This window comes from Stenella coeruleoalba, assembly GCF_951394435.1.
Source record: "Stenella coeruleoalba genome assembly, chromosome: 2".
Lineage (NCBI taxonomy): Eukaryota > Metazoa > Chordata > Mammalia > Artiodactyla > Delphinidae > Stenella > Stenella coeruleoalba.
Genome location: NC_137147.1, coordinates 4220306 through 4246495, shown reverse-complemented (window position 1 = coordinate 4246495; position 26190 = coordinate 4220306). Strand labels below are relative to the sequence as shown.

The following is a 26190-nucleotide window of genomic DNA, read 5'->3' as shown; positions in this document are numbered from 1 at the left end:
CTTGATGAGTCTGGCTAATGGTTTATCAATTTTGTTTATTTTCTCAAAGAACCAGCTTTTAGTATTATTGATCTTTGCTATTGTGTTCTTTGTTTCTATTTCAATTATTTCTGCTCTGATTGTTATGATTTCTTTCCTTCTGCTAATTTTGGGTTTTGTGTGTTCTTCTTTCTCTAGTTCCTTTAGGTGTAAGGTTAGATTGTTTATTTGAGATTTGTCTCGTTTCTTGAGGTAGGCTTGTATAGCTATAAACTTCCCTCTTAGAACTGCTTTTGCTGCATCCCATAGTTTTTGGATCGTCGCATTTTCATTGTCATTTGTCTCTAGGTATTTTTTTATTTCCTCTTTGATTTCTTCAGTGATCTCTTGGTTATTTAGTAACGTATTGTTTAGCCTCCATGTGTTTGTGTTTTTTAGGTTTTTTTCCCTGTAATTCATTTCTAATCTCATAGTGTTATGGTCAGAAAAGATGCTTGATATGATTTCAATTTTCTTAAATTCACTGAGGCTTGATTTGTGACCCAAGATGTGATCTATCCTGGAGAATGTTCCGTGCGCACTTGAGAAGAAAGTGTAATCTGCTGTTTTTGGATGGAATGTCCTATAAATATCAATTAAATCTATCTGACTTATTGTGTCATTTAAAGCTTCTGTTTCCTTATTTATTTTCATTTTGGATGATCTGTCCATTGGTGTAAGTGAGGTGTTAAAGTCCCCCACTAATATTGTGTTACTGTCGATTTCCTCTTTTATAGCTGTGAGCAGTTGCCTTATGTATTGAGGTGCTCCTATGTTGGGTGCATATATATTTATAATTGTTATATCTTCTTCTTGGATTGATCCCTTGATCATTAGGTAGTGTCCTTCCTTGTCTCTTGTAACATTCTTTATTTTAAAGTCTATTTTATCTGATATGAGTATTGCTACTCCAGCTTTCTTTTGATTTCCATTGGCATGGAATATCTTTCTCCATCCCCTCACTTTCAGTCTGTATGTGTCCCTAGGTCTGAAGTGGGTCTCTTGTAGACAGCATATATATGCGTCTTGTTTTTGTATCCATTCAGCAAGGCTGTGTCTTTTGGTTGGAGCATTTAATCCGTTCATGTTTAAGGTAATTATCGATATGTATGTTCCTATGACCATTTTCTTAATTGTTTTGGGTTTGTTTTTGTAGGTCCTTTTCTTCTCTTGTGTTTCCCACTTAGAGAAGTTCCTTTAGCATTTGTTGTAGAGCTGGTTTGGTGGTGCTGAATTCTCTTAGCTTTTGCTTGTCTGTAAAGCTTTTGATTTCTCCATCGAATCTGAATGAGATCCTTGCCGGGTAGAGTAATCTTGGTTGTAGGTTCTTCCCTTTCATCACTTTAAGTATATCATGCCACTCCCTTCTGGCTTGTAGAGTTTCTGCTGAGAAATCAGCTGTTAACGTTATGGGAGTTCCCTTGTATGTTATTTGTCATTTTTCCCTTGCTGCTTTCAATAATTTGTCTTTGTCTTTAATTTTTGCCAATTTGATTACTATGTGTCTCGGCGTGTTTCTCCCTGGGTTTATCCTGTATGGGACTCACTGCGCTTCCTTGACTTGGGTGGCTATTTCCTTTCCCATGTTAGGGAAGTTTTCGACTGTAATCTCTTCAAATATTTTCTCTGGTCCTTGCTCTGTCTCTTCTTCTGCTACCCCTACAATGCGAATGTTGTTGTGTTTAATGTTGTCCCAGAGGTCTCTTAGGCTGTCTTCATTTCTTTTCATTCTTTTTTCTTTATTCTGTTCTGCAGCAGTGAATTCCACCATTCTGTCTTCCAGGTCACTTATCCGTTCTTCTGCCTCAGTTATTCTGCTATTGATCCTTTCTAGTGTAGTTTTTCATTTCAGTTATTGTATTGTTCATCTCTGTTTGTTTGTTCTTTAATTCTTCTAGGTCTTCGTTAAACATTTCTTGCATCTTCTCGATCTTTGCCTCCATTCTTTTGACAAGGTCCTGGATCATCTTCACTATCATTATTCTGAATTCTTTTTCTGGAAGGTTGCCTATCTCCACTTCATTTAGTTGTTTTTCTGGGGTTTTATCTTGTTTCTTCATCTGGTACATAGCCCTCTGCCTTTTCATCTTGTCTGTCTTTCTGTGAATGTCAGCACTGAATTCTTAACTTCAAGTCTTCCAATCCTTAATCATAGTATATTTCTCCATATATTTAAACCTTTATTTTTTCTCACCAGTGTTTTGTAGTTTTTATTGTACAACTCCATCACATTGTTTTTGTTTAGATTTATCCCTAAGTATTTATATATTTTTATGCTATTGTAAATAGTATTTTTCAATTTCAATTTCTGGTTATACATTGTTAGAATATAGAAATATAGTGGATATTTGTATATTTACCTTGAATTCTGCAACTGTGGTAAGCTCATTTATTAGTTCTAGTTGCTTCTTTGTAGGTTCTATTTCTGCAAAGATGATCATGTCATCTGTGAATAAAGGCAACTTTAATTCTTCTTTTCTAATTTGGATGTAATTTCTTCTTTCCTTCTTCCTCCTGTTACCTTATTGCACTGGCTCAAACCTCTAGAACAGTGTTGACTTAGAAGTGGTGAGAATGGACATACTTGCCTTTCCAATCTTAGAAAAAAAAATTTCATTCTTTTTCATAGTTACATATGATGTTAACTGTAGTTTTTTTCGGTAGATGCCCCTAGCAGTTTGAGGACATCCCCTTTTATTCCTAGTTTGTTGAGATTTTTTATCATGAATAAACGTTGGATTTTGTCAAATGCCTTTCTCACATCTATTGAAGGGATAGTGTGGTTTTTCTCTTTTATTTTGTTAATATGGTGGAATTTCTTGATAGATTTTCAAATATTAAAACAACATTGTATTACTGGGATAAATCTCACTTTATTATGATACATTATCTTCTTTATATCTTTATGGGATTCTATTAGGTAAAATGTGTTAAGAATTTTTAATGTATGTTCATCAGGGGTATTGATCTATAGTTTTCTTATAATATCTTTGTCTGGTTTTGGTATCAGAGTAATTCTGGCCTCATAAGTAATTTGGGAAGTTTTCCTTTCTCTTCAGTTTTCTGGAAGAGTTCATGTATAATTGATATTATTTATTCCATAAATATTTGCTAGAATTGACTAGTGATGAGACTGGCTTGGCCTGAAATTTTCTTTGCGGAAAGATTTGAAACCTCAAATAAATTTATTTAGTAAATATAAGGTTATTCCAATTTTCTGTTTCTCTTTGAGTGACCTTTAGTAGTTTGTATCCTTCAAGAAATTTATCCATTTCATCAAAGTTATCTCTTTGACATAAAGTTTTTCATACTATTTTAATTATTTAAAAATATCTGTATAATCTGTAGTGATGTCACCTCATTTCTCTCATTCCTGATATCGGTAATTTGAGTCTTTTCTCTTTTTCCTCTGATCAGTCTGGATAGAGATTTATCAATTTTGTTGATCTTTTTTAAGTATACATTTTTGTATCATTGATTTTTCTCTATTTCTTGTTTTTAATAAATTTATTTATTTTTGGCTGTGTTGGGTCTTTGTTGCTGCACGTGGGCTTTCTCTAGTTGAGGGGAGAGGGGGCTACTCTTCATTGTGGTTTGTGGGCTTGTCATTGGGTGGCTTCTCTTGTTGCAGAGCATGGGCTCTAGGTGCATGGGCTTCAGCAGTTGTGGCTCACGGGCTCTAGAGCACAGGCTCAGTAGTTGTGGCGCATGGGCTTTGTTGCTCTGCGGCATGTGGGATCTTCCCGGACCAGGAATTGAACCCATGTCCTCTGCATTAGCAGGCATATTCTTAACCACTGGGTCACCAGGGATGCCCTGATTTTTCTCTATTTCTTTTATTTAAAAAAGTGATCAATTTTGCTTTTAAACATTTTTTTTCTGCTTAAAATTTAGGTTTATCATTTTTTTCCATCATAAAGTGGAAGTTGAGGTCATTATTTTGGGATTTTTATTCTTTTCTATTGTAGATGTTCAGTACTTTTAATTTTCCTCTAGGTTTTGCAGCTGCATTACACAACTGTTGATATATTGTTTTTCATTTTCATTCAGTTAAAAATACTTTCTAATTACGTTTTGTATTTCTTCTTGATTCATGGATTATTTAAGAGTGTTTAGATTACAAATACTTGGGAAATTTCTACATACCTGTTAGTGATTTCTAATTTAACTCCATTGTGGTCACAAAACATACATTGTATGTTTGAATCCTTTTAAATTTATTGAAATTTTGTTTGATGTCCTATAACATGGTCTATTTTGGTAAATGCTCTGTGTGCATTTGGAAATAATGTATATTCTACTGTGTTGTGTGCAATGTTCTATAAATGTCAATTATCTCAAGTTGTTTAATAGTGTTATTCAAGTATTCTGTATCCTTTCTGATATTTGTATTTGTTCTGTTAGTTATGAGCACCTAGTTGAAATTTGTGACTATAAGTGTAAATTTGTCTAATTTACTTTTTAAGTTCTGTTAGTTTCCCGTCACTTATTTTGAAGCCCTGTTATCAGGTGCATAAACATTTAGGATTGTTGTGTTATCCTGATGAATTGATTCTTTTATCATTGTGAAGGACCCTTTTCATCCCTGAAAATATTTTTTACTGTGAAATATTTTTTACTGTGAAATTTACTACTTTGTCTGTTACTAACAGGCATTCTTGGTTTATTTTGATTACTGTTAGCATGGTATATCTTTTTCATCTTTTTACTTTAACCTATTTGTGTCTTTATTTTTAAAACATGTTTCTTATAGACAGCATTTAGTTGGGTATTGCTCTTTCATTTTAATTCTGTATAACAATCTTTTCCTTTGACTTGTGTATTTACCCTATTTTAATTTAATGTAATTTTTGATATGGCTGGGTTTAAATCTAGCATCTTGCTATTGTTTTTTGTTTGTTCCATCTATTCCTTTTTCTCCTTTTTTTTGTTTTTATGGTTTCCTTATAGATTAATTTAGCTTTTATTTTGTGATTTCTTTCTTATCTCCTTTGTTGCTTTATCATCTGTGGATTTGTGTTGTGGTTTATTTTTAGTGGTTGCTTTAGAGTTTATAATATATATTTTTATCTCATCAGTCTACCTTCAAGTCTTAACTCCTTTTGTATTGTATGAGGACCTTGGAACAATATGCAGATGTTCAATTTTACCCCTCAGGGTCTTTGTGCTGTTTTTGGCATACATTTTACTTGTACGTATATTACAATCCCCTACAATACATTGTTATTATTTTTGCTAGAAACAGCAAGTTATCTTAAAAATATTTTAATAATAGAAAAGCATTTTTTATTTTCCTTCATATTTACCATTTTTTGCTGCTTTTCATCCTCTTGTGTAGATTCAAGTCTGGTATAGTTTTCTTTCTGCCTTAAGGACTTAGAATTTTTGTTTTCAACAGTCATGCATATTTTAAAGAACTTAACTGGAGAAAAATGACCTTTTATATTTGCCCAATCGTATGCCATTTCTGTTGTTCTTCCTTCATTCCCGAAGTTCCAAGTTTTCCTCTGCTATTATTTCTCTTCAACTTGAAGAACTTCCTTTAGCGCTTGTTTTAAATAGAGCAGGTCTCCTGATGACAAATTCTCTTAGTTTTTCTTCATCTGTCAAGGTCTTTATTTCACCTTCATTGCTGAAGGATATTTTTACTGTCTATAAAATTCTGGGTTGACACTCCTTTCTTTCACCATTTTCAGTATGTCCCACTGCCTTTTAACCTCCATAGTTTCTGATGAGAAATCCACAGCATTTAAATTGTCGTTCATATAATGGTTCATTTTTTCCCCAGGTGCTTTCAAGATTTTTTTCTTTGAGGTTTTCAGCAGTTGGATTGTGGTGTGTCAGGGCTTGGATTTCTTTGATTTTTACCCTCTTTGTGGCTTGCTGAATCTCTTGACTCTAAATTTATGCCTTTCACCAAATTTGGGCATGTTCAGTCAGTATTTCTTTTCTGCACTGCTCTCTTTTCCCTCTCCTTCAGGAACTCCATTGACAAAAATATTTAAGCTTCTGATATTATCTCACAGGTTCCTAAGTCTTTGCTTATTTTTTCTTTAGATTAAATTATTTCTATTGATCCTTTTTCAAGTTCACTAAGTCTTTCTTTTGTCACTTCCATTTTGTTATTGTGCTTATCCCATGATTAAAAAATTTTTTTTTCAGTTCTAAAATTTCTACTTAAAAGTATATATATAATTTCTGTTTCTCTGTTGAAATCATCTCTCCATTTATTTCAAGGGTGTTTATCTCATTGATGATTATTATTTAATAGCTGTTTAAATGTGTCTGATAATATGGGTCAAACATCTGGGTCACTTCAGGGTTGACATCTATGGTTTCTCTTTTCTCAAGGGTACTGTTTACATTTTCCTGGTTTTTGTGTGTCAAGTAATTTCAGAATATATCCTGAATATTTTGAACATTATGTTGTAAGATCCTGGGTCCTATTAAAATCCTGTAGAGAGTAGTGATTTGTTTGTCTTAACAGGCAACCAAACCTGCTAGATTCATATTGCAAGTTCCTTCTCTCCTGTGGTCAGTGGCTCCATTTTCAGTTCTGTATTAAAAACCTTTGTTATGCGGAACCACTAAAGGGTTAGTTTCGGACTGAGGCAGCAGTTACATGGTACTCCACGTCTCAAAGCTTTAGCTGTGCCCCTTTGGCCGTGTTCCATGCACATGTAGCTTAGGGATTGTCCTGGGATGTGTGTCAGTTCATACACAGAAGTAGAGGATTCCCTTCTCAGCTATCTCCTCTTTGGAATTTCACCCACACTGCCTGGCTCCCTGGGCCTCCTTTCCTGGTTCTTCTGCCCGGAGCAATGGAGTTCTTTCAGAATGTTAGCCTTCTCCCTTGTCACACAGTGTCCATAACCGGGATCACTTTCAAAGCAAATGGGCCAGAGAAGATAGAGGAAAAAATAACATGAATTTCCGTCCCTTTTCCCAGTTCTTCTATTCAGGTTTTTTTCCCTTCTGGTTTTTAGGTATTTGCGCTGCACTACCAGAGCTGTTGGGATTGGCATCAGGGCAGGGCTAGGAGAGCAAGGGGATATTTTAAAAATTTCACCCGATACTCTCTGGCTCACAAGGACCCACTTTCTTGTTCCTCTGGCCAGGATGATGGATTTAGTTCAGAAGCTTTGCTGTCCATGTCTACTGTGTAATTCCTTGATTCAGTCTGTCTGTGGGTCAACACCAGGAGTTAAAAGACAAAAAAACTCCCCCAAACCCCCAAAGTAAAAACTAAAACAAAAAACTAGAACCTTACCTGTCATATGGGTCTTTCTTCAAATTTTGACTTCCCTCTTCAACCTATCAGCTGTTATTTACTTTTCAGAATCTTCAGGTAGTTGCTTCTTGAATTTCGTCCAGAGTTTTTAGTTGTAATTTATGAAAGAGAGTGAGAGACCATAGTGGGTTTGCTCCATTTTGGTTTAAAACTAGATTTTGTTCATTTTAAAAATTCAGTCTTTTTTCTCTCCAGTATGTTTTGGAATTTTCCATTGCTATGTCCTCTAGTTTCAGTAATGTTCTCTTTTGCAATGTCTCATCTGATGTTAATGCCATCTAATATAGCTTTTCCTCAAACATTGTGCATTTCATCTTTGGAAATTCAGTGAGGGGCTCATACATCCTCCATGTCTCTACTAACCTTGCTCAGTCTTCCTTCTACCTTCTTAAACATATGTTATGTATAGCTGTGATGACCATTGTAATGCCTTGCTCTGTCATCTATGTCACTTGTGGGTTTAGAGACCAGAATCTGAGTGTTGTGGTTGGTCATTGCTTCTAGACTTCTTCTGTGGGCAGACCTAAGAAATGTTTTTCTTATTAAGAAAAAAATATATCATTGTTTATGCTGACTTGTCCCATTCAAATTTAGCATTACAGAATTTTTCTTTAGCTTCTTTGTTTTTATATGTTTTTGATCTCTTTTAAACTGAAAAATTTTATTTCTGTCTTCCTTACCACAATTTTTTGGGTGTATATGGACACTAGCAATGTAATGACTGAAAACAATTGAAGATTTCTCACAGTTCTTTTTGTCCATAAGGTATATCCAATTAGGGTTTACCATCAGATTACTGGTTTTCTGTTCATGATGTATATTCAGCTGAGGATCTGCCTTAAACTACTGTGCTTTAATGTCTCTTAAAATAAACCCCATTTGTGTGATTAAGCTACCAACTCAATACATGTTTAGTTTCATTTGCTTAATTTTGCTTTCACATTTTAGAGCCTGCTTTTTAAGTTAATTTTGTTGTATAATTTTATAAAATACGTACATGGTTCTGGAGAAGGGATTGGAAAACTACAGCCCATGGGCCCAGTCTGGCCTACGGCCTGTTTTTGTATGGTCCTTGAGTTAAGAGTGATTTTTGCATTTTTAAATGGCTGTAACACACACACACACACACACACACACACAAAGAGAAGGCAACAGTGACTAAATGTAGCTTCCAAATCCTAAGATATTTACTGTCTGCCCCTCTACAGAAAGCCTCTACTTTCTGCCTCCAGCCCTGTCTCCCCCGTTCTGTCCCCTCCCCTCTAGAGGCAGTCTGACTGATTTATTTATTTAGTTTCTGGTTTATCTTTCTACTGTTTTTTATGGAAGCAGACACAAACCTCTCGTATTTGCTGTACGCCCTTTTGCTCTCCACCTTGCTTTTGCACTGAGCAGTACCTCCTGGAAGCCAGCCCACAGCAGGCGGGGAGATGGGCCTCTTTTTTACAGCAGCACACATGGTATTCCAGAGTGTGTCTGGACTGATGTCTGTTTAACTGGTCCCTTCTTGTACATTTGGGTTATTTCTGCTTTTTAATTTTACAGGTAGTGCTGCTTTCAGCGGCCTTGTGCTTGTGTTTTCTGGTGTTTGCTGCTGTAACTTCGGGGTCAGTTCCTACAAGTTGGTTTGCTGGGTTATGTATATTGCCGAGTAACAAGGCACCTGCTGCTTTGCTTGGTGTCACCCGAATTCTCTCCATAGGGACCGTACCATTTTGCATTTCTGTCAGCAGTGTGCAAAGTAAGTAATGCCCAACAGCCACCTAACGGAGTGTGTTGTCAAACTTCTGGCTTTTCTAATCTGACAAGTAAGAAATGATACCTCCATGTCATTTAAAATTTCATTTCTTATGAGCAAGATTGAAGGACCAGTTACATTCCCTCTCATATGAACTCTCTGTTCACTTCTCTTGCCCATTTTTCTGTAGAGCTCTTGGTCTTTTTCATTGATTTTTAGACCCTGTCTGTGTACTAGGGACAGTGACCTTTGCCTCTAATATAAGTTGCAAATATCTCTCCCATTTGTCTTTTTTATTTTTCTTAATTATTTACCTGTTTTTTATGCCGTGCAATAATGTTTATTATTATTATTACTACTACTATTATTTTCATGTAGCCAGATTTATGCATCTTTTCTTTTATTGCTCTGGCCTTGGCGTGATGACCAGGAAAGTTTCCCCTACTCTCAGATTGCACAAAAATTCAGTCATACTCTTTTTTCATACTTGTATAGTTTCTTTTGTTTTAATATAAATTTCTGTTTTTTTAAAAAAATTATCCACAGAGCACTTTTTTTTTTTTTTTTTTTTTTTTTTGCGGTACGCGGGCCTCTCACTGTTGTGGCCTCTCCCGTTGCAGAGCACAGGCTCCGGACGCGCAGGCTCAGCGGCCATGGCTCACGGGCCCAGCCGCCCCGCGGCATGTGGGATCCTCCCGGACCGGGGCACGAACCCGTGTCCCCTGCATCGGCAGGTGGACTCTCAACCACTGCGCCACCAGGGAAGCCCCACAGAGCACTTTAGGTGTACACTATCGCATGTGATTGGCTACTTTTACTTGTGTGATTTTAAACCGTAGAAAGGGGCTCTCTACTCACCTCTCCAGTTTGCCATTGTGCAGAGACTCCTCGCATCTTAGAATTTGAAGAGGCCAATATATTCAAGGGGAAGGAATTGAAATCTGGGGAGAAGGGACTTGCCCAAGGACCCCCAGCCCCATCCCAGGGACTAGCTCTGGCCGGCCTGGGAAGAGGTTTGTGAGCATCTGCTGTGTGTTGGCCTCTTGGCCAGGCCTGTCACCGTCCTTCACGCCCAAGCTCTAGGTCCTGCTATTAGCCCCACCTTATAGGTGTGGGGACTGAAGCGCTGAGAGGTGAGCTGCCTGCCCAGCGGCGCGCAGCCAGTGATAGGCCATCAGGCTCAGATACCCGGGTGTCTGCCTGAGAGCTTGGCCTTCCCGCCTCCGGATGTCTGGTGGTGGCGTGCATACACTGAGCCCTTCCCTCCCCTCCCCCCTCCACGGTCTTGGAGGACCTTGGCGGATGAGGTGTTCTTGTCTCCACGCCGAGGGCCATGGAGGGCCCCGTGAATGAACATCATCTCCCAGGGCGCCTGCTGGAGCCAGTGGCGGCAGGTCCACGTGCATTGCCTCAGCCCCAAGGGCCTGCCTGTTACTGGCAGCCAGAGGCCTTTCAAGCTGTCCTTTCGTTCGTCCGTCCATTTGGTTATCTGCTCATTCACTTATCCAGCCCTTAATTCAGCACAACTTACTGATGCCTGCAGTGTGCAGACCCAGTCCTGGCCAAGGGTGTCCCAGAAATGTGACAGGCGTCTGTCCCCAGGAACTCACAGTCCTGTAGGGCGGGCAGGTGGCCTCGGCCGTCCTGGGGGGCCCAGAGCAGTGTCTCCCTCATTTTCCCTCCAGGCTTGGGTGCAGAGGACTGGCCGGGGTGGAGGGGAGGGGGGAGCTGGGCCCCCAGCCTCCCTCTTTCTGGGGTCCGGTAGCACATAGACGCGAGAGGCTGGCTTGTTGTCCAGTCCAGGCCCCTGGTGGTGATGACTCAAAACCAGCCGCGGAGCGGGCAGGGATGCCCCAGGCACACAGTGAGTCAGCAGCGGGCCAGGACCGGAGCCTGCCCCCCAACCCCGCGCACCTCGGAAGCGGCACGGCCCGGGGAAGGGAAAGGCGAGCCTTCGGAGGTCTGTTTGGTGGGCCAAGCAGACAAGATTTTAAGGATATTAGGTGATTTTCATCACACCTGAATGTGTCTTGATCACGTCTTCCATTTTTCCCAAAGCCGTAGACTTTTGGCCAAGTGTCTGCAACTGTCTGCCGACAGGGGCCCTGGTTGCCAGAAGGGTCTGAGTGAGGTTCCCTCCGGCTCCAGCTAGTTAGGCCCTGCAGCGCTGTCCCACGCCCCTGGGATGGGACGTACCAGCTGTCGGTGTAATTAAGGTTGCCATAAAACCCACCAGCTAGACACACAAATGGCTCCTCTGCTCTTTGCCGGGGCAGCAGCAGTTGTGAAGGCAAGTGAATCATGCTCGGCGGCAATCACTTCAAAGGTCAGCCTTCCACTTACAGCAGCGCTGTTGGCAGGGATCGCCCGTAACACGGCTTGTTTCCCGGCCATTCGATTTTACGACGCCCTAATGAATTGGGCCATTTCCATCCATTCTCAGGAAGTGTACAGAACGAGGGTTTTCGTTCTCCTGGAAAAGGCAGGTGGTGTGTCGGTGGGCACGTGGGTGGTTCTGCCGGGGACAGGCCGAGGACCCGTGGCACGTTGCTTCTCTGGGCCTTCGCACCGCCCTCTGGGATCAGCTTCTCCCTGCTGCCATCAGGAGATGATTTCTGTGAAACCCCCGGCCTGTGGCTGGAACTCAACGGGCCCTCCTCTTCCTCCAGGCTTTCCTGGGTCAGTGTGTTTTCCGAGTGCGTGTGGGGATCCAGGTGCCGCCGCTGGAGAGGGGCTCAGGTGCCCACAGATGTCACGGTCCTGCCCATCGGCAGCCACTCCCTATGGGCTCTTGGGGCTGTGTCCCCGCTGCCCGGGAGGAGACGCGCCTCAGTGCACAGGCCACATCTAGGGACGTGAGTTGGGCCGGACTTATCACTCTCCCTTGATTCCCTGCTCCTCGCCTGGACTGTGGTGATGGGGAGGGCGTCGGGAAAGGCGGCAGGAAGGCCTTCAGGCCCCACGTGGCCTTGGCAGATGGAGGCCTGGGGCTGCTGGTGGAGAGGGTGGTTTAAGTCAGAGGTGACCGTGGCGCTGGGGATGGGAGGTGGGGATGGACCTGGAGCCGTGACGATGGGCCTTGCTCCCTCCCCTCCCTTCTCTTCCCACCAGAGCAGATTCCAAACCCTGCCCTGGGACAGCGCTGTTCTTTGAGTCGGGATGTTGTGCACTTCTCAGAGCACGTGTTGGGGACTCTGGTGGTCCACGTCCCCTCCCAGGCCCTAGACCGCTGCCCCAGCTCCAGACTGGGCAGGCCAGAGCATCTGCCAGCAGCACGGCTCCTATGCCCCTCCTGGCGGGGGCTCTGGAGCTTTCCTTCCAGTCCACACTCCAGGAGACTCATGGCTACCTGGGAGGGCAAAGCGGGCATGTGGGATCCTGGTGCACAGAGTGGGAGAGGAAGGGAGGGAGGAAGGTGGGCAGTTCCACGCTGCCTGGGGCACAGCTACACAGGCTGGCCAGTGTTCAGAGGCCTGCAGGACTGCCTTCACTTTTCTACCCCTGGACTACTCCTCAGGCTCCAGGGGGCCCACCCTGAAATCGCCCTAGCTGAGGGCTGCTTCTGAAAAGGCTCAGAGAAGGTAATCGTTTGTTCCCCACCCTCCACCAGGAATTTGCCCCAGCGTTTACTGAGGCAGGACTTGGCCAGAAGGAGACGGGGATGTAGGCCCCAGAGAAGCACCACACCCTGGCCCGGCGCCCTGGAGTAAATCCCTGCATCTCTCTGAGCCTCAGTGTTCCTCATCTGGAGAATGGGTCTCAAAATACCCCTCTGTCTAAATTGGATTTATGGAGTGCTGCATTTAATGTGAATTTGACTTATATATATTTGAAAGAGGATGATAGAAAATCTATGTCTGAAACATTTTGAAAGTTTGTAAACTCCAGTTTTTATTTTATTTATTTTTTTAGATATTTACTATTTAAAATTATGTTTATTTATTTCTCTTTGGCTGCTTTGGGTCTTCGCTGCTGCGCGTGGGCTTTCTCTAGTTGTGGTGAGCGGGGGCTACTCTTCCTTGGTGTGCGCGGGCTTCTCACTGCGGTGGCTTCCCTTGCTGCAGAGCATGGGCTCTAGGTGCCGCAGGCTCCAGTAGCTGTGGCGGACGGGCTGAGTTGCCCCGCGGCATGTGGGATCTTCAGGGACCAGGGCTCAAACGCATGTACCCTGTCTTCTCAGGCGGATTCTTAACCACTGCGCCACCAGGGAATCCCTAAACTCCAGTTTGTAAGTAAGTGTGAAGACAGCTCGTTGCACGGCCGGCTGCCAAGGTGCCGGAGAGCTGTGTTTATGCTGTGGCCACATGGTGGCGCCCTGGGAGCTGGTAAACAGGCCGCCAGACCCGGCAGGCGGGCCCGAGGCACTGTGCCCGCGGCCTGTTGCTCACTATTGCAATTTGAAGTCGTGTTGCCCAGGAGTTTACTGGAGGTGCGTGTTAGTCCGGGCGCTGGGACCTCCACCCTGCCCCTGCCCAGCCCTGTTGCTGTAGGCTGGAAGGTTCAGGTGAGAAAACACCCTGAAGGAAGCGGGACAGCAGCTTGCCGCTTGATTGTGTTAGTTTGGAGACAGGAGGCTGTGCAGTGTTGGTGATGACGTAAGAAAGAAAGAGTGTCTTTAAAGCTAACTTACATGCTGCGGTTCTGGTTCCGTGGGCTCGAGAACACTGGCTCCCACAATGCACTTATCACTCCAGGGACGTTAGGCTGAGGCTTTGAAAGCTGTGAATTACGTGACCTCTTCAGAAGCCAGACCCTCGCACAGAGTATCGCCCTGGCATTGATGGGCATCACTGGTGCCTTTAGGTGCCCTGGGCTAGGCGTGGGCCCTTCCCTAAGCTCTCCTTCGCTGGACCCCTGCTGCTCTCCAGGGCACCAGTCTGACTGGGGAGATCTTCATGCCTCCCTGCACCCATGCGCCAGTGGGTGTGGGGAGGGGACGCGGAGGACTGCCCACTGTGGAGGTATCACGGGGCAGGGCCTGAGGTCACCCCGCAGCAGCCCCACCTCCACGCTTGGGCTCCTCAGCCTGGGGGCGCATTTTCCAGCACCAGCCTCTCCAAACTCTCCAGCCCTCGGGGCACTCAGCGGCCCTCCTTGTCCCTGTCTGTGGCACCCGCCCTGTACCCCTGGGGCCCACCGGCATGACGGGTGCCCACTCTTGCAGGTGGTGAGAAGCTACAAGGCCACCATCCAGCAGACCCTGGACATCCTCTTCCTCCGGGAAGGCTCCGAGTTTCTGAGCAGCACAGATGCCTCGAGCCGGGACTCTGCCGACCGCACCATTATTGCCTGGGATTTCCGGAGCTCCGCCAAAATCTCCAACCAGATTTTCCACGTGAGAAACCCTGTTTGGCATTGCTTCCAGTTTCAGGGTGCATCCGTGTAGTCCCAGGCTGTCCGGGGCCCCAGGTCACTTCTGCGGAGATGGTTCAGCAGACAGGACCTTTGGAGACAGATGGGCTGCCTGAAATCTGTAGGGTCGGGGAAGGCAAAATGCAGGTCCAGGCCTGCGCAGAGAACCTTCCACTGGCTCGCAGATCGGAGTGACTCCCTAACGGTCCTCTCACTCATCCTCCGTCCAGCACAGCCTGGCTCCGGGGTAAGCGTGTGGAGGGGCGGTCCAGATCCACGGGAACGCGGATGCACCCCCGAGACACCCCTACCCTCCCTCTGCCACCCCAGCCAGCCTGCAGGGTTCCACCTTGCCCTGGCTCAGTGGTTTTGGCAGGGGCTGTGGCTCAAGGGTTCAAGCAGGGACCCCGAAGGTAGACCACCTGCATTAAAATCCTGCATTCACCACTTATAGGCAGAGGGCCTGGGCCCGTTATTTACCCTCTTTGATTCTCATTTTTCTCTTCATAAACTGAGGGTGAGAATGTTTCTTGCCTCATAGAGAGGCTTTGAGAATTAAAAGACATAAAGAATCCAGCACAGTGCCAGGCACAGGGAGTTCTCCATAAAATGCACTACCTGTCATCACCCCACCTCTATTACCATCACCACTGTCATCATCATCACTACCGTCATCACCATCACCATCTCCAACACCATCACCACGCGTCACCGCCATCACCGACATCACTATCGCCACCCACCATCATCTTTTAAGGTTTCAAATTAGCAATGGCTAGTCTCTTTGGTGCTGCCACCCTGAATTTAAAAATACATGTCACGTGTATATATACACCATCTTCCTCTCCCTGCTTTTCCCCTTGTTCTTAGAGGATTCTAAGTGACCCTGAGCCAACCTGCCTCTAGACCTTCACTTCAGGGTTCTAGTGCAACCCACCGGGAACAGTAAGCCCTGGGAGGGCCCGGAGGGTCATGTGTAGCCATTGGGGCATCCTGCCTCTGACGGCCCTGCAGAGACCAGGGAAGCAAGTGAGGTAGCGAAAGTGCTGTGTGCCTGAGCCACCAGCCCTCCTAGGGTCACACCTCCTCACCTTCTGTGCAGGCAAGCAGGCACTCTGCCCGGTAGCATCACACCAGGAGCTCATCATCAGGTTCCCATGTGCCTCTGACAGCACATCAGTCTGCAGCCATGGTTCCACCTGCTCCTGACGTCACCCTCTGAATTTGGGCTCAGTTAGAGGCTGTGGCTTCAGGACATCACCTAGAACACGGAACGCGTACAATGGAGAAGGGAGCTTTTAGGGGTGTTTCTGTGTGGCCGAGCCTGTTAAACAGTGAGATTTTCCCTCCTGTTTGGAACCCCTTGTGCAGGCGTTTACCTCCCCGCTTGGCCAGTCACCTTCTCACTTACTATGTGTTCTGGCTGCGTGGGACCCTGGGCTGGGCCGGGGACCCTTGACGGCTCACTGTGGAGGTGGGGAGATGGGCGTGTGGATTCGTTTTCTATCGCTGTATGACAAATTACAAATTACCATAAACCTGGTGGCTTAAATCAACAGAAACGTACTTTTTCAGTGATGGAGGCCAGAAATTTGTAAAAAGTATCACGGGGCTGAAATCAAGATGTCGTCAGGGCCCGCTCCCCTTGGAGGCTCGGGGGAGCGCCTGTCCCTTGCTTCTTCCAGCTTCTGGTGATACTGGCTTGTGGCTGCATCACTCCGGTCTCCGTGCCAGCATCTTCAGGTCTCTCTCTGCTCCGTCTTCACATCGCCTCCTCTGTGTGTCTGATCTCCTCTGCTTCCCTTTTATAAGGGTGCCTGTGATTTCATTTAGGGCAGTAATACGCGACAATCTCATCTCAAGACCCTTAAGTTAATTATACCTGCAAGCTCCCACCGCCTTTTTTTTTTTTTTTTGACATATAAGGGGACATTCACAGGTCCCAGGAATTAGGACATGGAAGTATTTGGTGGGACATTTTTCAGTCTACTCCAAAGGCCATGAGCCGAGGAGTGCAGGGGGCCCCTAGAAGCCAGAAAAGACAAGGGAACAGATTCCCCCCTGAGGACTCCGGAAGGAACGAAGCCCTGCCGGCCTCTTGAGTTCAGTTAGCCCAGAGAGCCCGTTTCGGACTTCTGAGCCCCAGAACTGTAAGATGATACATGTGTTGCTTTAAGCCACGACCCTGGAGGCATTTTGTTACAGCAGCAGCAGGAAACCCACACACCCCTAAGCCAGGTCTGGGCAGAGGGCCCGGGGCCCCGCGGGCAGAGTCTGGGGGGCGAGTCCGTCAGAGGCAGAAGCCCAGTTGGGAGCCTCCTCCGCCCTCTCTGTGGCCCTGCTGTTTCTCAGGAGCGGTACACCTGCCCCAGCCTCACCTTGCACCCGAGGGAGCCTGTGTTCCTGGCGCAGACCAACGGCAACTACCTGGCCCTCTTCTCTGCCGTGTGGCCCTACCGGATGAGCAGAAGGCGGCGCTACGAAGGCCACAAGGTACCTCGTCCCTGTCCCCCAGGTGGAAAATGGTCCCACTGACAACGCCAGCACGGGGCTTGCGGCCCCCGAGGGCAGGGACCCTCTGTCCAGGCAATTCGTGTTTTCTCTTTCCTGGGTGACCCCCATGCCACGTGGCCTGGTGTCCGCTCGAGGCCCTGGGCCACATCTGGGCAGGGACAGTTTCGTTGATCTGTCAGCTCACATGGACAGGTCACGGGGCTTGGGGAGGGGCGCAGGACGGAACGGGAGTGGGGCTGTTTCTCCATCTGCCCCCTTTCCCTGCTGAGGGCTGCCTCATGGGGCAGAGCCAGTGGGGACCCAGCGCCTGGCGCGGAGGCCAGACGCCATCAGCTGTGCTGGAGCTGGGCTGTCTGGGTTACGCTAAACCAGCCTTGTGACACAGGCCGATGCCGGGGCCCTGGCCTCAGGGCAGGAGCTCGGCCGCTGGGTGTGAGGCCCAGCCCTGCTCCTGGCCGGCTCTGGGCCCCAGCCCGCTCCCCTGTGGGAGGGGCGGGCGAGGCCATGCGCCCTGTGCCGCGCGGCCTGCTCACCCCGGGTCGCCCTCTGACCCCGGGTCGCCCTCTGCAGGTGGAAGGCTACTCGGTGGGCTGCGAGTGCTCTCCAGATGGTGACCTGCTGCTGACGGGCAGTGCCGACGGCCGGGTCCTCGTGTACAGCTTCCGCACCGCCAGCCGCGCCCGCACGCTGCACGGACACACGCAGGCCTGTGTGGGCACCACCTTCCACCCCGTGCTGCCCTCCGTCCTCGCCACCTGCTCCTGGGAGGGCGACGTTAAGATCTGGCACTGAGCCTCCCAGCACGGAACCTTCCAGACACCGGCCGGGGTGGGCGTGTGTGTGTGATGAGGAGGCTCTGAGGTTGGCTTCGGGGTCAGGCTCGGGTGGCCGCTGCCTTCTCCACCCTCTGAGCCTCAGCGTCCTCATCTGTAAAATGGGGACAAAATCCCGTGTGCCTCGGGGTTCTGAGGACTGCGTGAGAGAAAGCGCCTGGCGCGGTGCTGGTGACGCTCAATAAACGAGTGTTTTGCTCTTTCTTAGGTTATTTCAGCGACAAATATGTATCGGCTCCCCAGTCGCAGGCCTGCTGGAGCTTGGAGACAAAGCCTGGGGTGGGAGCTGGAGGGGGGGCAGCCCCCGGGGGCGCTGGGTCCGGGTCTGCCCACCCCCGGTCTCACAGGGCCTGCTCAGGCGCGGGCCGCCCTCTCCCTCCCCCGAAGTGTGGCCAGCGGGGTCCCCGGGTTTGTCCGAGCCCTGGGCCATCTGCGCTCCTCCTTGCCCACTGCCTGTCAGGTGTGCGCGCTGCCCACGGGAGTGCGTCTGCCCCGGGGGAGGGAGCAATGTGGAGAAGCAAAGGTCCCTTGAGGAGCCGCAAGGAGCCCTAAACCCCAGGAGCCCAAGGTCCACCGATGGGTGGGGGTGGGGACCGAAGGTGCGCACGTCTCAGGACAGGGGCGTCCCCGAAGCCTTGGACGTCTCCCTGGAGGGGGCAGACCGTGAGCCTGTGAGGAGGGTGTCCCCGGCAGGGGGTCAGTGAGAAAACACAGGGGACCCGAGGAGGAAGCCACGGAGCAGGTGGTGCCCAGCCTGGCCTCTCCAGAGCCTGGGCTCCAGGCCCAGCTCTGCTGTCCGTGTAGCCGAGACCAAGTCACATTTCCTCCCGGAGCCTCAGTTCCCCCCTCTGTAAAGTGGTGTCAGGATCCCCAGCCTGCAGGCTTGCTGTGAGGGTCCAAGAAGGTCAAGTGTGTGGGGGTGTCAGCACCCTGGGAGCTCCAGTCTGGGAGGGGCACTGGGCAGATTGGGGGGGGCTCTGGGGCTTGCTGGGGCTGGTGGTAAACGTTTATTTCAGTGTGTCTAACCCACCCCCGGGCCCTCGGGAATCTTGGGGTCCACAAGCAGGGCATCCCAAGCGGAGGGAAGGGCAGTGCAAAGGCCCTGAAGCGGGACTCATCCTGAGGGCCGACCCCTTTTCTGTCCTTCGTCCTCTTCCCCTGCAGTCAGCACGAAGCCTGGCCTGCAGTGGGTGTTGAGCGGACGCTGTGTCCCCGAGCTGGGCTGGAGAGGCCAGGGCCAAGCGCGTGGGTGGGTGGCGAGCACAGGATCCCGGGTGTCCCTCACACCAGGGAGGTGAAGAATGGCTCAAGAATGGCTCAAGGCTCAAGAATGGCTTCTTTGGTGGAGGGAAAGATAACCGCACCCCACGCTCAGCCCTGGCAGAAGTGGAGGCCCGCACGGGGGGCTGCCCCAGCCTGAGCAGAGGGGAGGCTGAGTGTGCATCCGCTCAGAGCCTGGGCAGGCAGTGGACACTCCTGCCTCGCCCCTCACGCCCCCAGGTGGCTTCGCCTGCTCTGAGTGGGGAGCTCTGTGACCTGTGAAGCCCGCCCCGGGGTCACTTCCTCTGTGAAGCCTTCCCAGGTTACAGCTGCCTCCCGCCGCCCCCTGTGCTGGGCCCCTCTTCCCCCCGCACCCCGCACCCCGCTCCTTCAGGGCCCCGAGTGTAACAGGCGCCCTGAGCCCCGTCCCCTCCTGACGCTGCCTCCCAGCGTGCGTGCTCAGTGCAGTGCAAACTTCCCGGGCTCGCAGGGCCCTGCTCCCGGCTGCATCCCTGGCCCCTGCGTGCGGGGGGCATTCTGTGAATAACTGCAGGTAAGACCTGCCCACAGGATGTGGGCTTTGGGATCAGACGGCCGTGGACTTCAACCCCGTCACCCCCTTTCGCTATTGCGCGGTCACAGCCAGTGCTGAGCTGCCCCGTGCCTCCGTGTCCCCTGCTGTAAACGAGAACTCACAGCACCCAGCTTGTGGGGATTCATGAGGTTGGGTGCGATGGCTCTCGGCAGGACGTGTATGCAGCAGGCGCTCAGGAGCAGCAGTGGGAGTATCGGTATTAGCGATAGTATTAGCATCAGTGTCAGCCCAGCCACTGGTGCAGGAGTTGAGCCAGTTCAGGCCAGAGGGCGCGGTTGGGTTCATCCTCAGACCTGGTCTGGCGAGGCCCCCTCTGGCCAGCTCTGGCTCACTCTCACGGCAGAAGCCCCCCGTGAGCTCCTCCCACTTGACAAGTCTCAGGGAAGGCCTCTGACTGGCTGGCTTGTGTCACATGCCCGCCCCAGACCAGGGGTCCCTGGCCAGGCATAGCTGCCACTATGCAGCTGGAGGGGAGAGTGACGGGACCCCCACAGTACTGTCATGAGGGTGTGTCCCCCCAGGTCCAGCCCGAACAGCCCCTTGGCTGGCATTTGTCGGATGGATTGACCACGTGTGAATGAGCCCAGACACAGGCCGGAGGGGAGGCTGTGCTCGTCTGGGGCGTAGCGGGGCCCGGCCTTCCCAGGTGCCTCTCGCCCGCCTCTCCTGCCCCCACCTTGCATCCAGCCCCAGATCCTGGGGTCCAGACATCCTGCTTTCTAGCCCAGCCCGAAGCGGGCGTTTTTCTGCCTTCCTTGTTGTGGAGTGTGTACTGAGTGAGAATTTCATCGCGTGGTTTGCTGACTGCTCTCCCCGCTGTGATATGTCAATATGACCACTCCTTTGTTTAATGAGCATCAGTTACACACGTACTCGACTGGCTTTGGCGTGGCTGCTGGGGTGTGGCCAGGGGATGACCTCCCTGTCCACCGAGCTGCCCGGCCCCTCCCCTGTGCTGAGTCCACACCCCGGCTACCTGCAGCCCTGTGGGACACCATGGGTCCCAGACCCGTCACCTGCTTGCATGGGGCCTTTGTGGGCTGGGACCCTTTCGACTTCTCTCGGGGCAAACACCAGCCGAGTCTCTGTCCTTGGAGGCCGTTTCTTTACCACACTGGTCACCTGGAGCCAGCCGAAGCTCTGACCCTCCTGGGACAGGGATATCCAGGGATCCCCGGACACCACTGCAGCTGCTTCTTAGCACCCCTCCCCTGTGGATTTGATTTCCTAACTACGTGCCCTGCAAGCCCTACCCCTTCTTAGGTTATTTTACTGGGAAGAATGGCAGGTGCTCTCCGTACCCTGATCCTCTGCAAGGCGTCTAGGAGTTCACCATTTGCAATTTTAAAATAAGAGAGCTAAATTTAGAAAGTATGGAGCAGGAAAGAAAAAGGAGTGTGGGCTGCCCCTCCACCCACCTTCCTGGGGCTGAGTGCCTACCTTCGCCTCACCCGTGAATCTGAAATACAGATCCGAAGCCATCGTGGGAGAAGAACGCTTTCATGTTGAGATGCCAGCGTGGCTGTGTCTGTTGCTGAGCGAGGCTGATGCTCGCAGCCCCCGTGAGGTGGCTGTGGGCCCCACCGTCCCGGTGGGCAGAGGGACAGGCCCGGGAAGCCTGCGCTCCTCCCCTCCCTCGGGACCCATCTCTGGCCCAGCCTGGGGCTCTCCGTGCAGTGGGACAGCCACCAGTCTCGAGGGCCCCTGGGAATCTCACGAGTCACAGTCCTCAGGCTCCAGAAGGGGAAACTGGCCCAGAGGGCCCAGGACTTGCCCAAGGTCACACAGCCCTGCACTGCCTGCTGTGGGTTGAGAAGAAACATGGACAGAAGGGTCGGTGGACGGTGGGTGCACAGCCAGGGTCCTGTTGGGAGTGAGGCAGGACCGGAGTGGAGCGAGGGGTGCTTGGTGAGGGAGGGAAGGAGGGAAGGAGGGAAGGAGGGAAGGAGGGAAGGAGGGAAGCCCATCCCGGCCGTGGCTGGCTTCAGAGGCCATGGCAGGACAGCTCTGTGAGGCCTGTTGGCCGCCTGCAGGGACGAGCAGTCAGACTCTGAAGTGACCATGTAGGGGCCCGCCCTTCTGGGCCCAGACTGCAAAGCCCTCGGGGTTCCCAGCCCTGCTGTACAGTCTCACAGCCCACGTGGTGCTGCCGAGGCTCAGGGCCCCTCTGGGAGCGTCTCTGAGCGAGAGCCTGCTGGGTGCCGGGGGCCATGTGTTTTCCCCTCCACCCACTCACTTGCCCCCCAGTTCCGTGAGGGTTGCTTCCCCACCTGCCCACAGGGAAACCGGGCCCCACACAGGGGAGCCGACTCCGGAGCCTCTCCACAGCCCCTCCCCCGCCAGCAGGCTGCTTCCTGGGGCGCATCTGCTCCTGGGGGTGGGCAGCCGGGCCTGCAGTGGCAGCTCAGGTGCAGGCACCCTGGAGCTACACAAAGCTGGGTGGGCCGGAGAACTTCAGGTGTGCACCTGGGCCGAGGCGGTCCCCTCCCAGTGGGAAGAAGCAGACATAAAGCCCCCTGGAGGAGGGGCCCTCCATCCTAGGCCTTGCAGAACGTTCACAAGTACTTTCTCAAGGGCATCAATGAGCATGCTCAAAGATAACCAGGCACACACAGAAACAAGGCGACATGGGCAGGAGCCAAGATAAACAGTCCACACAGACCCCACCTGATGGACGTGTCAGGCCCAGACCGTGAGCCAGCTGTGCCCGCTCTGTTTAAGGAAACAAAAGACAAGCTTGGAAATCTCTCCAGGGAATAGGAAACTATTAGAAAGTGGCATAGTGGGTTTGTAGAATGATCAGACAGAACTTCTAGAAATGGAAAACATTAATAACAAAAACTAAAAACGTGGTGGCTGTGTTGGGCAGCTGAATGGACGCAGCAGAAGAGAATTAGTGACCTGGAAGAATGCAGGTTGAGCACGGTGACACCAAGGTGTGGGTCTCAAGGAGGCAGGGACACGGAGGTAGAGGCAGTCCCAGGAGGAGGGACGGGTGGAGAAATAGTTTAAGAAGCAGCTGAGGATTTTCCTCAACTACTGAGATACACCAATCCACAGATGCAAGACTCCCTGTGAATTCCCAGCAAGGAGAAATCCACAGCGAGACACACCTCAGGGAAATTGCAGAAAACCAAAGGGAAGATCTTCCACCGCTGGAGAGAAGAAGACAGATTAGCACCAAAGGAACAACTCCTGGGAAGGGGGGGGACTGATGGCGAGTCCCACCCCAGCAGGAAGCCAGGGGACATCTCTGTGCACTGAGGGTAAGAGACGCCCGCTGACATTCTCCCCAGTGAGAATATCCTTCAGAAATGGGGCAAAGACATCTTCAGAGCAAAAAAAAAAAAAAAACCCAAAAGAGTTTGTCACCAGCAGAGCCGAACTAAAGGACATCCTAAGGAAGCTTGAGGCAGAAGCAAAGTCTATAAGGAACATCGTATGAAATGGCAAAAACAACGTTTAGTGGGTTGAGACGATGGAAGAATTCAAACACTGGACGACACGGTGCCAGGGCGGGGGAGGAGTGTTATCATCAGGCTGCCCTGGCCTCAGAGAGGGGAGGATGGGGGGAGACACCCAAGGCCACACGTCCCGAGATCAAAAGGCAGGGGGGAGAAAAAACTACCGAAACCCAAATTCTTTCCACCGACGTCTTTTATTAATGAATGCAAAATACAGTACTGAGACGGGGCATGCATCACAGACGACAGGAAAGCAAGCTACAGAAACCGGGGTCGGAGGGCCTCATTACATCTGAGGTAGAGCGAGGTGGTACCGGGGAGCGGGACACTGGGGGGACGAGCACCGGCCCCACTTGGGACTACGGACCACGGGGGAGCTGGGGGGTGGTCGGTCGTCGGCCACACGGCAAGAACAGCTGAAAACGTTACACATCCCTCCACCCGTTCCAGTCCCCCTCTTTGTGGACAGAGCGTCAGGGTTCCCTTGTCACTGGCTGGCGGGGGGTCTCCGCGGGACACCGTCCTTCCCTCTGAGGGGCAGGCCCCACTCACCCTCACCCGAAAATCAAGGAGCGTCGCGTCGAAAACGCCTAGGCCACCATCCAGGGAGCTGGAGGCTGAGTGCGTTAAGAAAGACCCTTTTGCTCTATAAAAATAGTTGCACTTTATAAAAGGGGGGATGCTCATCTCCGGTGGGGAAGGAGGCTGCTGTGTGAGAAACGGTCCACCGTGGCGGTGCGGGGGCGGACGAGACACGTGGGTGGGGTGCCCCCCCTCCCCCGGCTCAACGGGGTCCTCGTTTGCGGGGCCGGGAGGACGGGTATCAGGGAGGCGAGGCAGCACCCCTCGGGACCCGGTGTGCGGGGTGGCCACGGCCGAGGCCTGCACGTGGGTGCTCAGTTGAGCAGGGTTCCGTAGAGCTGGGCTTTTGTGAGACTGTCCTTGCGGCTGAGCCCCGAGCCGCCAGTCCGAGGGAAGGCGGGCTGGGGGCTGAGGCGGGCGCCGGGGTGCATCTCCGGGGAGGCCTCCATGGAGCTGGGCTCCAGGGAATCCCTGGAGCTCCGAGGGCTGTGCTCGGGCTCGGGGCTGCCCCCCGCCCCACAGAGCTGCACCCCGAGCCTCTCCCGCTCCCCCTCGCTGGCCGCGTAGCTGGGCAGGGGCTCAGCCGAGCGGCCGGGGCTGAGGCTCAGGTCACCGGCCGCCCGGAGGTAGCGGGGCTCGGCCAGGTGGCCCTGGGAGAGGTCATCGCCCTCCGAGAAGCTGTCAGCCTTGTAGCTGGCATAGAGGGGGCTGGCGCGGCCCTCGGCCTTCTCGCCCGGGCCGCCTCCGGCCCCGAAGTAGCGGTCGTTGAAGCCGCCGGGCGAGGCGCGGCCGGGGGCGGCGGCGGCCGCAGCGGCGGCCGGGAAGGGGTAGGCGCCGATGTCCTCCACGCTCAGCGGCCGCCACTGGCCGCGCACGTCCTCTGCGGCCAGCCGGGCCGACCCCGGCTTGGCCCGCAGGTTCCACAGGTTGGGGGGCATCAGGGCGGGCTGGGGGCCGGGGGAGACCGGGAAGCGGTAGGGCTCGGCGGGGTACGGCGACACAGTCCTCGCGAACCCCGGGGCCGCCTCGGCCTCGAGCGGGGCGGCCACCGCAGCCGCGGCCGAGGCATAGCGCGGGCTGCTCCCGTAGGCCGCAGGCGGCGTGCGGCCGAAGAGCTCGTCGCGGCTGTTCAGGTAGATGGCCTGCTGCGAGGCGGTGAGCGTGCTGGCCTGGGCGTGCTCCTTCTCCTCCGACGCGGCGCTGAAGCTCGAGTAGGAGCTGGACGTGGGCAGCGAGGCCGCGTAGCCCCCGAAGGCCCCGTGCCGGTAGCCCGCGGGGTAGGCCGCCGCCTCGGGCTCCTCCTCCTCGGCCGCGCTGTCAGTGGAATTCTGGGCCCGCAGGAAGCCCACGTCGGTCACGGGCCCGTCCGCACTGGGCCGCCGGTCACGGCGCCGCTCCTCGGGGCAGTAGAGGGCCGTGTCGCTGCAGTAGATGTCCCCCTTGTAGGGGGGCCGGGGGCCCGGCTTTTCCAGCCTGTCGCGGAAGGCCAGGTCACGGGCTGAGGCATCCGACAGATGGGAGGACAGGCTGCCGGGGTCTGGCTTCTCCAGCACCTTGGCGAGGACGCAGGGGGGGACACTGTCAGCGTACGCTGGGCGGCAGAGCGGGGAGGGCAGGCTGCAGCCTTGCTTCTCCATGTGCAGGCTCACGTGCTCCTGGAACTCTGAGGGCAGCTAGAATGGGATGCCGCGAGGAAGAGGAGGGGACGGGGGTCACGGTCGGCCCCGGACCGGCAGCCGAGGCTGACCCACCGGGGACCTGCCCAGGGCCTCTCTAATTCCACCAGCTGGAGCCGACGCCCGGGATGCTCTATTTCGCAAGCTCCCGGGATGTGCCTGTGAACCCCTGGTCACCGCCACCCACCCAGGCCCACTCCAGTGGGGCACTGCAGAGCCTGGAGGCTGGAACCCGGCTCTGACTCAGGCCTCTCTCGGGCCTTCCCCTGAGGGGCTGACTTGCTCTCCCAGCCCCAGGGTCTCTGGGAGGGCACCCCTGGCCCACGCACGTGACTTGGGTGCTCCCAAACCAGACAGACTCAGAAACAGATGCGACAAAGATTGAGGGCCAGGCGCCCAGCGGTTTCCGCAGGAGCGCCTGGTGCCCTGTGGGGGGCGTCCCACTACTGTTTGATCTATTTTGTGAGCGTCTTAGGTGTGGCCCAGGCTCGGGGAGGCGGCAGGTGGAAAGGCCTGGGTGAGGGGAAGGGCAGCCTGGCTGGGGTGGGAGCCCTGGGTCCGAGGCTGGGCCCTGTGGCCTTGGCCCAGTGACTCCCGTGTGAAGCCAGTTTCTTATCTCTGAAATGAGCACTGTTAGGAATTGTACCCAAACCAAACCACAGGGTTTCGGGGGGGGGCTCACACAGCAGGTGGGGACTGGGGGCTGTGCCCAGAGGAAACGGGGTGGGGGGTGCGCTGGCTGTCTGGGCTTGGCGGGGAGGTGTGTATGCGGTGGTCCCTCCACCACGTACCCAGAGAGGCCAGGGCACGGCAGGATCGAGTAGGGCCAGGGGGCCTCGGGCGCAGCCAGCCCCTTCGCTCTCAAGG

General features: G+C 51.7%; 2 protein-coding genes across 11 annotated transcripts in view; one reads left to right on the top strand and one right to left on the bottom strand.

The window, feature by feature from the left end:
• Positions 1–17914, top strand: part of WDR25 (WD repeat domain 25) — a 141359-nt gene extending 123445 nt beyond the window's left edge. For 2 of the 3 annotated variants that reach the window (XM_079911761.1, XM_079911760.1), the window contains 3 exons: positions 14212–14382; positions 16752–16892; positions 17484–17914. In XM_079911761.1, coding sequence (XP_079767887.1) covers positions 14212–14382; positions 16752–16892; positions 17484–17705 — 534 coding nt within the window. In that variant the 3' untranslated portion in view covers positions 17706–17914. The remainder of the gene's footprint in view (positions 1–14211; positions 14383–16751; positions 16893–17483) is intronic. The other variant, XM_079911762.1, reaches the window with a different exon arrangement.
• Positions 17915–22813: 4899 nt separating this feature from the next.
• Positions 22814–26190, bottom strand: part of BEGAIN (brain enriched guanylate kinase associated) — a gene marked incomplete at its 5' end in the record, with an annotated part of 44405 nt that continues 41028 nt past the window's right edge. For 6 of the 8 annotated variants that reach the window (XM_079913789.1, XM_079913791.1, XM_079913794.1 and 3 more), the window contains one exon: positions 22814–25320. In XM_079913789.1, coding sequence (XP_079769915.1) covers positions 23962–25320 — 1359 coding nt within the window. In that variant the 3' untranslated portion in view covers positions 22814–23961. The remainder of the gene's footprint in view (positions 25321–26190) is intronic. The other 2 variants (XM_079913793.1, XM_079913796.1) reach the window with 1 other exon arrangement.